At 33.1% G+C, this 12,730-nt stretch overlaps 1 protein-coding gene across 1 annotated transcript in view; it reads left to right on the top strand.

Moving 5' to 3' along the window:
• The first annotated feature begins 763 nt into the window (after positions 1–763).
• The window catches only part of psidin (phagocyte signaling impaired), a 37,523-nt gene continuing 25,556 nt past the window's right edge, over positions 764–12,730 (top strand). The window contains exons 1-4 of the mRNA XM_072538264.1: positions 764–1,095; positions 1,386–1,610; positions 5,322–5,814; positions 6,156–6,334. Coding sequence (XP_072394365.1) covers positions 1,020–1,095; positions 1,386–1,610; positions 5,322–5,814; positions 6,156–6,334 — 973 coding nt within the window. The 5' untranslated portion in view covers positions 764–1,019. The remainder of the gene's footprint in view (positions 1,096–1,385; positions 1,611–5,321; positions 5,815–6,155; positions 6,335–12,730) is intronic.

The following is a 12,730-nucleotide window of genomic DNA, read 5'->3' as shown; positions in this document are numbered from 1 at the left end:
AATGGTAATAAATTTTTACCTATATTTTTCCATTTTTTTACTTTATTAGGGCCGTAAATTTTTGCGTCTGCCAACGGATTTTGTGAGCCCAAAATTATATTATAAGCATTTAAAGTCTCTAAAAATAATGAATGATTTGGCCTTCTTTCTTCTTCTAGGTTATCACTTAGAGGGATAAAGATACTGCTTACGGTAATTTTTTGGGAAAATAACAAAATTGATATGAATTCAAATATGAATATTGTTCTAAAAAATATTTGTATTATAAAAATCTATTGTTTAACTGTCGGTGTTTATTCTAATGGGAAGCCGACCCTGCATAGTGATCAAAGCAAAGAATGATGATTTTACAAAACATGCACATAACCAAACCTAAAACCAACAGACAAAGCAATTGTGTTCTGATACGACTGGGATAACAGATACACCTGCCTAGTGCCAATTATAAGAGAATGAAAATCTAATGACAAGTCAAGGAAATCCATATCTGCACTCACATCATTAGAATAAGTACAGCTGATTATTTTGACGAATTCTCAAAATCAAAAAAATAAGGACCTAAAATAAATATAAAATATCAGACAAAAATGTTCAATAACAGTATAGATTTTTATGCCCCTCAAAAGACAACAATATTAAAACCGGTTCTGCTAATTGAAATATGTGTTGTCTATCACATGACATTTGATAACACTCATGTGTTAACAAATGACATGTAGCTGTCAAATTAAGTTTGAAACTCCATCTATGTATGCTACAGTTTGGTTTCAAGAATAAATAAATCTAATCTAACCCGGCCCCTTCCATCTCGTGGTGATCTCGTTTCGGAGTTCCGCTAAAAATCATGGCGGTTACTTTTCAGTAAACAAAAAAGTAAAAGAAACTCATACTTTACTTAGTGAAGTGTGGTGCAGTTCAGTAAAATAGTCTATCATTTAACATAATAAAGAAGTTATAGTTATCATTGTATCCCATATCAAAAGTTCCTGAACATAACCTAATTTTCTAGAAGGAATAAAATGTCTAGATCTCAAGCAAATTCACACGTGCAACAAGATAATTCTGTGGTAGAAAGAAGATTAAGACCTATATATGGTAAAAATTTATTTACTGACTAGATTTTTAATATAATTTATTTCGCCGAAACATTTTTTAAGGTTAAGTGCTTTATTTGCACTTGCAGTGCTGTTCTTTAGAAACTAGATAGTATTTACTTTTTGTTTTAACTTGTAAAAAACTGATGAATTTGGTTATTTGAATTCATAAATATTGTATATTAACACTATTATATGAATAAAAAATAAAACATGTTTGCTTAATTTTACAGTGATATTTTACTTTAAGCCACAGAGTCAACCAAAATACGTCAAAGCTTTATGTTTTAGATTGGCTGGATAGCGGAAATAACAAAAAAGCATTACAGGAATGTGACAAGGTTTTAAAAAAGACTCCAAGTTTGCAATGTGCAAAAGCATTAAAGGCTCTAACTCTGCGTCGGATAGGCAAAGACACTGAGTGTAATGCGATTTTGGATATGTTAACTAAAGAAATACCTTCTGACGATGCAACTTTACAAGCCATGGCTCTCTGTTATCGGGAGATGCAAGAATGTAAGTAAGACAGACACAATATACACTATAAAAAAAAGCCTAAACTGTAATATATACCAAATGGTTAAAGCTAGCTTACTTTATGCCTATTTTTTCCAACCAATGTGGATGTGGATTTCTTTTGTTCAAATAAAATAACATTTAATATGTGGTTACTCATGAGGAACATATACTATCCACATGTTGCATTCTTTTTTGTACATGATTGTTTTGAAATGTAGTGCTGTTCCATACTACAGTATCTATTCCTGTTAACTTTGTGGATACTTTAGTGGTTAACTTTTCAGTCATTATGATTTATACTCAGCTCACTGATATCTATTCCAAGTTTTTAGTAAATTTAGTAATTAGTTTTTTGATAAGTACATTGGACAAATTTTGACTTCAACTGGAAGTTTAATTTATCTATTTTTATTTACAATTAGAAAAGTTTTTAATCAAAATTAATGAATATATGCTCCCATTATTTTGAGGTACTCAAGTACATTATTAATTTACCAGAAATAAAACCTAGCTGTGAAATTTCTTTGACAGTAACATATTAAATCTCTAGGATATACTGTTCAAATGCATACTTTTTACATTTAACAATTTCTGAGGACTTAATGGAATTACAAATTGTGAATGTATAATTTGTACCATATTGATACAGTCTTTGCAAACTTAATGTGTTTTTTACAGGAAAAAAAAAGAAAATTGTTTCCATACTGCTAAAATAATGTATATTTGTATAATATTTATAGTGCATTCAATGCTTTTTCTCTTATTTAATGTGACTGAAACTGAAGATAATGAAGAAAATATTAGGAGATATAAAGTGCCAAAAATATCTTATCAATATGTCATATCGTATCTATTTCTCCAATAAACAAATGGTGGATGATTTTATGAATAATCATGATCAAATAAAAATACAAGATGAAATTGTTAGAGCAAGAAGATTAGTTACACCAGCGGAACGACTTGCTCTCCAACATATATCCTACAATAGGGGTCACCAAATGGCGGACCTCGGTCCGCATCCGAACCGTGAGCTTGTTTTTGAGTTAGCCCAAGACTCCAGAACAGATCAGAGGTAATGTAAGTCGAAAAAACCTCACCAGCTACAGGGGGTCATGTAAGATGCCCCCATTTTCAGTTTTTTAATAATCAATAAGTTAAGTCTATTGCATTTACCTTGATAAAAACCATGAGGATTATATTTTAATACGGATGTCCTTCGAAAGTTTTTTTAAGTGGCCATACAATGTTTTTTAACAACTTTTTATTTAACTGATGATGGAATGATTTAATTCCGAAAAGATCTTCTTAAAATAAAAATTTAAGCTTGTAATAAGCAATTTTTTTATACCTTAATACACACGAACACCACGTGCTTTGCACAAATATATATATATATATATATATATATATATATATATATATATATATATATATATATATATATATATATATATATATATATATATATATATAACAGTCAACACTACCAGAGTCATTTAGTATTGTTTTTGATGACAACACGCCATATAAAATATTTATCTCTTAAGACGGTTTAGTTTGCTATAACTGCAAGAAGTCAGGTCATATTGTATCACAGTGCTCCGAACCAGTAGCTCAATTAACCCCCAACCAAAGCAATGAAACATCGTTATCCAGCACAAGAAATATATCTTTGCGAAAACCCAATGATACAAACCCTTCTCAATGTGAACAAATGTCTATTTGTAATGACTCAGATATACAGAACAAAGTAGATCCATCAAATAAGGACAGTCACATAATTAATCAACCAAAACGTAGCTTTGATGAAATTATTTCACCTGAAGCAGATCCATCTTCAAAATAATGTCACACTTTCCAACACCTAAATTCCAAGCAAAAGCTAAAAAAACTAAAATTAGTTCTGAATGCTCATTATCTCTCTTAGTTGAATCTGCTAAAAACTGCATAGAAAATTACTCTCCACCTTTCGCTCTAAACTTTGACCTACTTAACATGCTACTAATGATTATCACTGGATCAACAGATCATTTAAGCACAATTCAAGAAGATACCACAGACTTAACTGTCTTGTCCAATATGCTCAGTCAAGTTTGCCCCCATTTAAAGGAAAGATTCATAAAACGCAAATTCACGCCCTTAAGGAAAAAATCTGTAATTACCTTGGCAATGAGGCATCTGACTGGGAAAGTTACAATAATTAAGTTAAGCCAATATTAAGATTTAAGTCTCTAGTGAACCTATGCTCCAACAAGCAGTTGGTGAACAATCTCCTGATGCAATATGCTTACAGGAAACTAATATGAATCCTCAAAAAATATAACTCCAATCAATATGACTGTTTTCACAAAGATAGGATATCAAATAATAATTTTTCTTCAGGTCTTGTAGCCACATTAGTAAAAAAATCACTTACGGCGGAAGAATTTCCAGTACTTACAAATCTGGAAGTTGTAATTGTAGAAATGCAATCATCAAACAGGTATTTTATTTACAACATTGGTATTAGAATTGCACTTGGAGCCTCCTGGACAACTCTCTCTGAAAGCATACTAAGCAAAGCTGTTGAGCCACCTCTAAACTACTGAAGAATATACTTAACTCCAGCACATGCCACAGCTATAGCCTCAAATATAAACATACCTCTCTCCTGTAATACTTTTAATAGCAAATATATCAATTATTAAAATAATAACCCTGTGCCCCCAAACCTTTCTACGAGAGAACACAATTATATAGTTCTAACCTGAATATTCAGTTCCCAACAGTATTTCAAACGAATTCCAATCACTATCTACCTTGGACTATCGAACAGCCCAAAGTCATTACAGTGTTAAGTATATATAATAAACATGAAGCTAGTCCCATTGTTTTTAAAGTCAAACTAAAGTCAATCCTAGATCAACAATACATAAATTTATACAGATGGATCCAAAGATGAACTTGGCTCTGGATCAGCAGTGATAACCCCAAACGACATTTTTCAATTTAAACTTCCTATAAATTCCAGCATTTATACTGCAGAACTATTTGGTTTGTTTGCCTGTTTGTTTGAACAAGTGCGTGGAATCGCAGGGTGTTCCATTTAAAATAAGCCTTATATTACACATTGAATAATCCAATAATGAAACTACAAATGATTAGAATTGCTTAAATAAATTAAGAATGAGTTGTCGTTTAAAGTTTTACATTTTAAGAAAATTCAACATAACTCAGAACACTCAGACACTAGGTATAGGGAAGTTTTATGAAACTATACCTTATTTTTTGCAGACAATTAGAAAATCCAATAAAATACAGGGTGTTCCGTAAGAAAAAATATAACTTTGAAAGGCCACGCTTTATTGTGACACCCTGTATATTTCAGAATAATTTTAAAATGTAGCCTTTATCAACCTACATACTATACATTTAAATCTCGTTAGTGGTGACTCACCCTGTATATATATATATATATATATATATATATATATATATATATATATATATATATATATATATATATATATATATATTTAATTTAATTTAATAATAATTTTTGTTGGAATGAAACTGCCTTGTTTTTTAGCTTTATCATCTATCAACTTTATTATTTTTGTTGTACTCATGTAAGACTAAAAGCCACTGTGGTAGAAATATTTTTTGTACCTCTTTTCATATGCTTTGTTAATGTAAGTTCTATATATTAATGTATGAACTTTTTTGCAGTGGAGAAGATCTGCAAATTATACGAAATTGTAGTAAAAAGTAATCCAAACAATGAAGAACTGCACACACAACTTTTTATGTCATATGTCAGAATCGGCGACTTCAAAGCACAACAACAAACTGCGATGGCTCTGTATAAAAGTAAACCGAAGAACCCTTATTATTGCTGGGCAATAATGAGTGTGATTTTACAAGCCACACGAGGAGAAGGCTCTGAAGATTCCCAAAAACGAAAACTGTTGCTAAGTTTAGCAGAACGAATGTTTACTAAATTAATTAGTGACAACAAAGTCGATGCTGAACAAGAGGTGCAGTTGTACGTTATGATACTAAATCTTTTAGGGAAATATGAGGAAATTATAGATATTTTGAATGGACCTTTGGGAGTTAAGATGCAATGTGCTAATATACCCCAAGTTAAACTGGAATACCTCAAAAAACTAAACAGGTGGATTGAGGTTAATCTAATTTGCAAGGGGATACTAATTTACAGGTAAGTAATTTACAGAAAATCAAAATTATTTAGGCTAAACATTCTATTCCAAATAGTTGTTCTCTTCCCTATTTTTTTTTTGTTTTTTTGTATCTATTCTCTCTTGTTCTTGTGTTTCTCATTCCCATGTACGACCCCCAATAATCTACCAAGACTGAGCAACGGTACCTTCAAGCACAACGTGTATCAGTGTTGTAAGTTTACTTCTTAACTAATTTAGTTCACTATGTATGGTACAACCTTATACAGGCGTAGGTTTTGAGCCAAGTGTACAAACATCACAAAATAAATAAATAAATAAAATTTTTATTTTTATTCATTTACATTACATTTAATTCCAGTGTGGATAGGTGGGACATTTGGAAAGAATATATTAAGTCCGTTTTTGAGTTAATGGTGATCAATCAATCAGCTCCAAGTACTCCAGAAAAGATTGGGGAAGAAATAGAGGTTCCCGACGATACCGCAGAAAAAGCTCATGAGTTTATTTGCGGTATTATTGAGAGTGGAACTGGAAATGGTAAGTTGACTTTAGATATAATTTTTTAAGACTTTTTCGTAATTTATTCTTACAATATTGTGAGCATATCATACTTTTTACAATTTAATTTTGTCTAGTAATTGGGCACACGTTTATATCAAAATGATGACAAGTTCTGACATTCAGTGAGTAATGGCAGATACCGAGCTACAAACGCGTTAAATTTTGTTAATTTTTTTTTGCTACAGTTAATTAAGTATTGTGTTTTGCTTATGTAAGCTGGATTACGGGTTTATTTGAGCCCAAAACGTGGTTGCATGGGTATTCTTACTTTGAGTGAAACATGTCAAAGACTCAAATATAGATATCTTGCAAAAATGGGTGGTGTAAGGAGCTCTAAACAAGATTTTGAAGTAAAAAATGAGATTGGGACGATTGAGGTGAACGAAAAATGGAAATATGGATGGAAGATGAAGACAACAACAAGGAATGAAGCTCTTGTATTAAGAGAAAGTAAATTAAACTCGTGGAAAATAAGCCTCGAACTTCAACAAGACGGAGCACACGCTGGAGTTCTTTAACGCACACGATTTTGATGTACGAAAACAACTGATTGAAGGCGGAATAAGATCAGTCAGACTTGGTATCTTTCCCAAAATTGTCAATAACCTTAAACTAGTCAACAAAACGAAACTCTATGGAAACTCTACGAAACTTTATGGAAGCAAAGTCCTCGTAGATACACCGTCTCAGGACTTGCAACTTCAACGTGGAGTCATATGTCGCCATGTTACCTAATCCAACGGTAACTTTAACATCATAAGTATTTATAAGATATAATGTCGAACAAATGTAACTAATTATTTGTTAACGGGTTTTTACCCATATATTTGGTGGCTACATTCATGTACTCCTAGACACCGATGATGGAATGATGTATTCCGAAAACGTTCTGTCTAACACAGCCCGTTTGGGTTTTTAAATATATACCTTTTACAAAGGATTTTAATAAATTTTTTAATATATGGTATACAGCCAAATACAGGAACGTAGATTCCTTGTGTATCTTAGAAACTTATTTAATTGTTGTATCTCCCTGTGCTAACATACGGTACTCAGCTAGTGTTGTGTCAATCGTTCATTTTACAAGGACCGAATCAATCAGATCCGATTCTGAAAAGGATCGAATCATTTCAATCGTTCGTTCGTTTCAATACTTTTCGTTGCAGTTTAAAACAAATAACAAATAACCGATTGATTGAGCTGAATCGACTGAAAACCGGTAGTATTGCTTACCGTATTTTATGTGTATTCACCTTCATTGTCCTTCGTAGGTTTATGTTAGTGCGAGTAGGGCTAGAGTAGAATTTATTATGTTTTTGTTTTTAGGTTCTTAGTGTAACTCAAAAATAATAATAAATTTATATGGAAATATGTGATGCATCCAAATATAAATATTTATTGTCATTGTGCAAATTTTAATTTTGCGAAATTTTATGATTTTAACTACCTAATAACTATTAACAACTCAAGTAAAAGCAATCGCTTGGGCCCGATAGAATATTTTCCAACTCCAATACTCCCGGTCTGTAGCTAAGTCGCTGCCTTGCACGCAATGCTTAATTCAATATGTAGTATTTTCATTTTTCAACCATTCAAACGAACGCAATCATTCAGCCGCATGGCATATATTGGTCTTCGTCGCAAGTGAGGAACGACCGAGGACTGAAAGTAATGAGTATTGGCTGTGAGATTTTGTTTTGGTTCGATCTCGATCGGCGCCCTCGGAAGATTTTTGTCACCGTACGTTTGGATCGTTATGAACTAGCGGGATTCGGTCATTCAATACTTTGAAGTGATTGAATCAAAACGAACGAATCAATCGCGATTGATACAACACTAACTCAGACATGGACATTCATCAAAGCAAATTTGGAAAATTTGAGGAAAACTCATGGAACGACAAATGCTGGGACAGATCCGTTTCATTTAAGGAACATCAAACTAATTTATCAATTAAACAGAGAGCAAAAATAAAGGACGTTATTCAATTGAAACGGCAGTGGACTGGAGACAATCAACGCCTCGAGGATGCTAGATGGAACAGAGAACTAGGGAGTTGGAGACCTTATGGAGGGAAGACGAGGAAGACCCCAAATGCGGTGGAGTGATGACATTAAAAGTATTGCAGGACCATCACGAAAACGTTTGGCACTGGACAGAGAAGTGTCGGAAGGAAATGGAAGAGGCCTATATTCCAACTATCGTATACCTAAAACTAATAATTTGTGTCACTTACATTCAGTAAACTATATTACCATTTTTTTATTATATTGAGAAATACACTAATTCTTAGGAGTTTCTCTTAGAGGCGCTTTAGTTTTGAAGCGAGTAATGCCGTGTAACAATACACAATGGTATCAATTCGACTTAACAAGTGTATATAAACAGCTGATGCCAAGAAAACTCTAATTAAACACCAATGCCTCTCTTTTAACGCGTGTTGTTGATGTTAGATGTAATTAAAATTTTATGAATGTAGTATAAATAAGTTATTGATGATGTATTGCTAATCTTAGTTTATCTTCTTGTTCTTATACTATTATTTTGTCCTCTGCAAATATTAGGGCGCTTAGGTGAGTTTGTCTATTGAGTTGTATATCGCAATATTCTACTGATTTCAATTTTTTAAGGACACTCAATGTATATGTTAAAAAGGGCGAAGGAAAGGCTGCAGCCTTGTTTCACACCTTAATTGATTTCAATTCCTTCTTTTCTTTTTTACATGAGCGTTTAAATTTCCACAAATTAAGGGATGGTTTGTTCTGTTACTTTTATTCAGGTTTTGTAGTTCTTGGAATTGTCTTTTCTTTTTTTTCTTGTTCATTGCACTGGTAAAAATATTAGAATTAAATATGATAATTATCTCAATATTTTTATATAATATCAATAATGATGCGAGGAAATTGATGCGGTAATAATAGACGCGAAGAAATTGAGACTCTACAGTCAAAGTAAGAAAATCTAACTGATTCAGTAAGAAAATCTAACTGAAAAAGAGATAACACCTTTGAGGTAGAAGAAGAGGTAAATGATGGACCAAGCAAAAAAGGCTAGCATACTCAGGCATGTTATTGTTATTATAATGGTCAAATGCTATACTGCATTTCATTTCAATTTGAACTTCCACAAGTGTTCCTGGTGAGAGTTGAATAATTCGAAACACGTGTAGAACAATATATATATATATATATATATATATATACGTATATAGGGTGTTCCAAAGATATTTTTAAATAATTGAGGAAGGTATGAATATTTTTATTTGAAAATTGGGAAATACCAATTGGACCTACAATACTATCAATTGATGTATACATGAAATCTGTGACGTCATTCATCTTCTTCAGCCGTAAGTAATCCAACTTTGGACGTAGGCCTCCCCCAAATCAATCCAGTGTTTTCTGTTTTGCGTCACTTGCTTCCAGTTGTGTCCTTCGATCTTCTTAATGTCATCAGCTCATTTCATTTGTGGTCTACCTCTGCTTCTCTTTCCTAACCATGGTATCCATTGTTGTATTTCGTGGTTCCATCTTTTATCCTTCAGTCGGGCATTTTGTCCTGCGAAGCTCCTGTTTAATTTGGTAGCATGTTCTCCTGCGCCTTTTACTTTGGTTCTAATTCATTTGTTTGTTTTTTTTTGGTGCGCTTCTAATTCATTTGTTTGTTTTTTTGTCTATAAGTCTCACCCGAGCATTGATCTTTCCATCGCTCTTTGTGCTTTTACTATTTTATCCATATTAGACTTGGTGAGTGTCCACGTCTGTGAATCATACGTGAGTATAGGGAGGATACACTGATAGTAAATTCTGGTTTTCAAATATTCTTCTATTTTAGTGCTTTTCAAGATTCAACTCAGTTTTCTAAATCCTGCCCACGCTAACCTTATTCTTGTAATAATTTCGGCAGTTTGCTTTTCTTTGTTAACTTGTGACATCATTACTATGCAAAAAATGGATCAGGGAGTGAAGGTCTGTCGGTCTGGTTGTAGTGTTAGTAGGAAATAGTGAAAGCAACTTAAAAAATCTGGAACAGTGGAGACAAGCTCTCAAAAAGTTTAAAACTTAGTAACAAAAACAGACTAAAAAAACACGCCAACGCTATGAAAAATGGAAAGGCTCCAGGACCGGGGAGAGTACCCATTGAACTGATTAAATATGGCCCTGACAAACTATTTCAGCTATTGGCTTATACTTTTAATTTATTCTTGAGAGAAGAGCTACCCCCAGAATGGAAAACTGCATATATCATAAAACTATACAAAAATAAAGGCGACAGAAAAGATTGTAAGAACTACCGATTGCTTAGTGTAACTAACTCAATCTGTAGAGTCTACGGGAAGATAATTAAAAGCCGAATTGAAGATTGCTGGGAAGACGCTGAAGATCAGAGTGGCTTTCGTGCTGGTCGTTCTTGTATAGACAATGTGTTCTGCCTAAAACAAACAATAGAAAAGCGTTTGGAACATAATATGGAGACACACATGGTATTTATTGATCTTCAAAAAGCGTATGACAGTGTCCCATTAGCCAAGCTATGGCAGGTGCTAGAAGACAAGAATATTCCACCGATTTACATTAATGCTGTAAGGGAGTTGTACGATGATATGACGAGTGTAATAAAGATTGGACAAAAAGTGACAAAAAAGATAAAAGTGACCAAAGGACTTCGCCAAGGCTGCTGCATTGCACCTACACTCTTTAAGATTTATTTGGAGGGGGTTTTGGATATTTGGAAAAGAAAATGTGAACCTATGGGTGTTAAAATTGGAGACCATACACTGTACAGCTTGCATTTTGCTGATGACCAAGTAATACTTGCAGAAGATCAAGATGATATCCACTACATGTTACGAAAAATAGATGAAGAATATACTAAGTGGGGCTTATCAATTAATCCATCAAAAACAGAGTACATAGTAGTGGGAGGTGAAGGAAAGCACTTAGAACTAGGAAGCAAACAAATTCAAAATACTGATAGCTATAAATATCTCGGTGTAAACATTACAAACAATGGTCGGAATACAAAAGAAATACCTACTAGCATTGGTCAAGGAAATTCAGCAATACGTCAACTGAATAGTATACTTTGGAATAACCACATCACCCGAAACACAAAAATTAGGATATACAAAAGTATCATAGAAAGCATTGTTACATATGGTTCAGAGCTTTGGGTAATAAATAAAAATGACGCATCCAAAATAAAAGCAATGGAAATGAATTATTGGAGAAGATGTTGCCAACTCACTAGAAGAGATAGAGTAAGGAATACTGAAATCAGAGAGCGTATGGGCATAGACATTGACGTCCTGGAAACTATAGAATGCAAAAGGCTGAAATGGTATGGCCATGTAGAAAGGATGAATGATCAACGATGGCCAAAGAGAATATTACAGTGGATCCCCACCAACCGCAGGAAAAAGGGAAGACCAAGAAGATCGTGGAGACAAGAAGTAAAAGGTGCAATGGAAGATAGGGGTCTACAAGTAGATGACTGGAACGATCGCAAGCGTTGGAAGCTAGGTTGCGAGAAACGGCGGCAGCTGTAATAAACTCGTTATATATATATATATATATATATATATATATATATATATATATATATATATATATATATATATAAACAGACTAATTGGAATGTTCATATAAAGATGGTTTTAGTACAAATATAATACATAGAATGATATATTTGGATGGTGAAATGATTGTGAAAAGTAATAGTTTTAAGTACCTAGGATAGGTGTTACATAGTAATGGGGGAATACATGGAGATGTATGCAGTAGAATTAGGGTTGAAAAAATGCCAATGAAGCTGAAAGGAAAATTCTATAAAACAGCCATAAGACCAGCTATGATGTACGGAACTGAATGTTGGGCAGTTAAAAAGAGAAAGGAACAACGAATGTATGTGACGGAAATGAGAATACTTAGATGTATGAGAGGAGTGACAAAAAAGGATAAAATTAGGAATGAGTATATTAGGGGAAGTCTAGTTGTAGCACCAATTGTTGCCAAGATGTGAGAGCATAGGTTAAGATGGTTTGGTCATGTTCATCGTAGAGACGTTAATCACCCAATACGAAGAACAGCTGACCGAAGATACGAAGACCAAAAAAGACCTGGGGGGAGAAGCTTATTCAAGACATGTCGGTAAAGGGTATTAAATTGATATGAACCAAGATAGAAACTTATGGAGAAATGTAATTACGGAAGCTGATCCCGCATAGGGAAAAAGGCAAAGAGAATGATGATGTATATCACCATTCTCTTTGCATGTGAATGATGAAATAATGAATTTGTGTTTTGACTTACCTTTTATTAGATTTAAAAGAAAGTATTAGCAAAATCAATTATTTTTATGAATTTTGATAAT

This window comes from Diabrotica undecimpunctata, chromosome 7 (genome assembly GCF_040954645.1).
Source record: "Diabrotica undecimpunctata isolate CICGRU chromosome 7, icDiaUnde3, whole genome shotgun sequence".
NCBI lineage: Eukaryota > Metazoa > Arthropoda > Insecta > Coleoptera > Chrysomelidae > Diabrotica > Diabrotica undecimpunctata.
The sequence above is the reverse complement of the archived record's forward strand: the minus strand, read 5'-3'. Positions and strand labels throughout refer to the sequence as shown.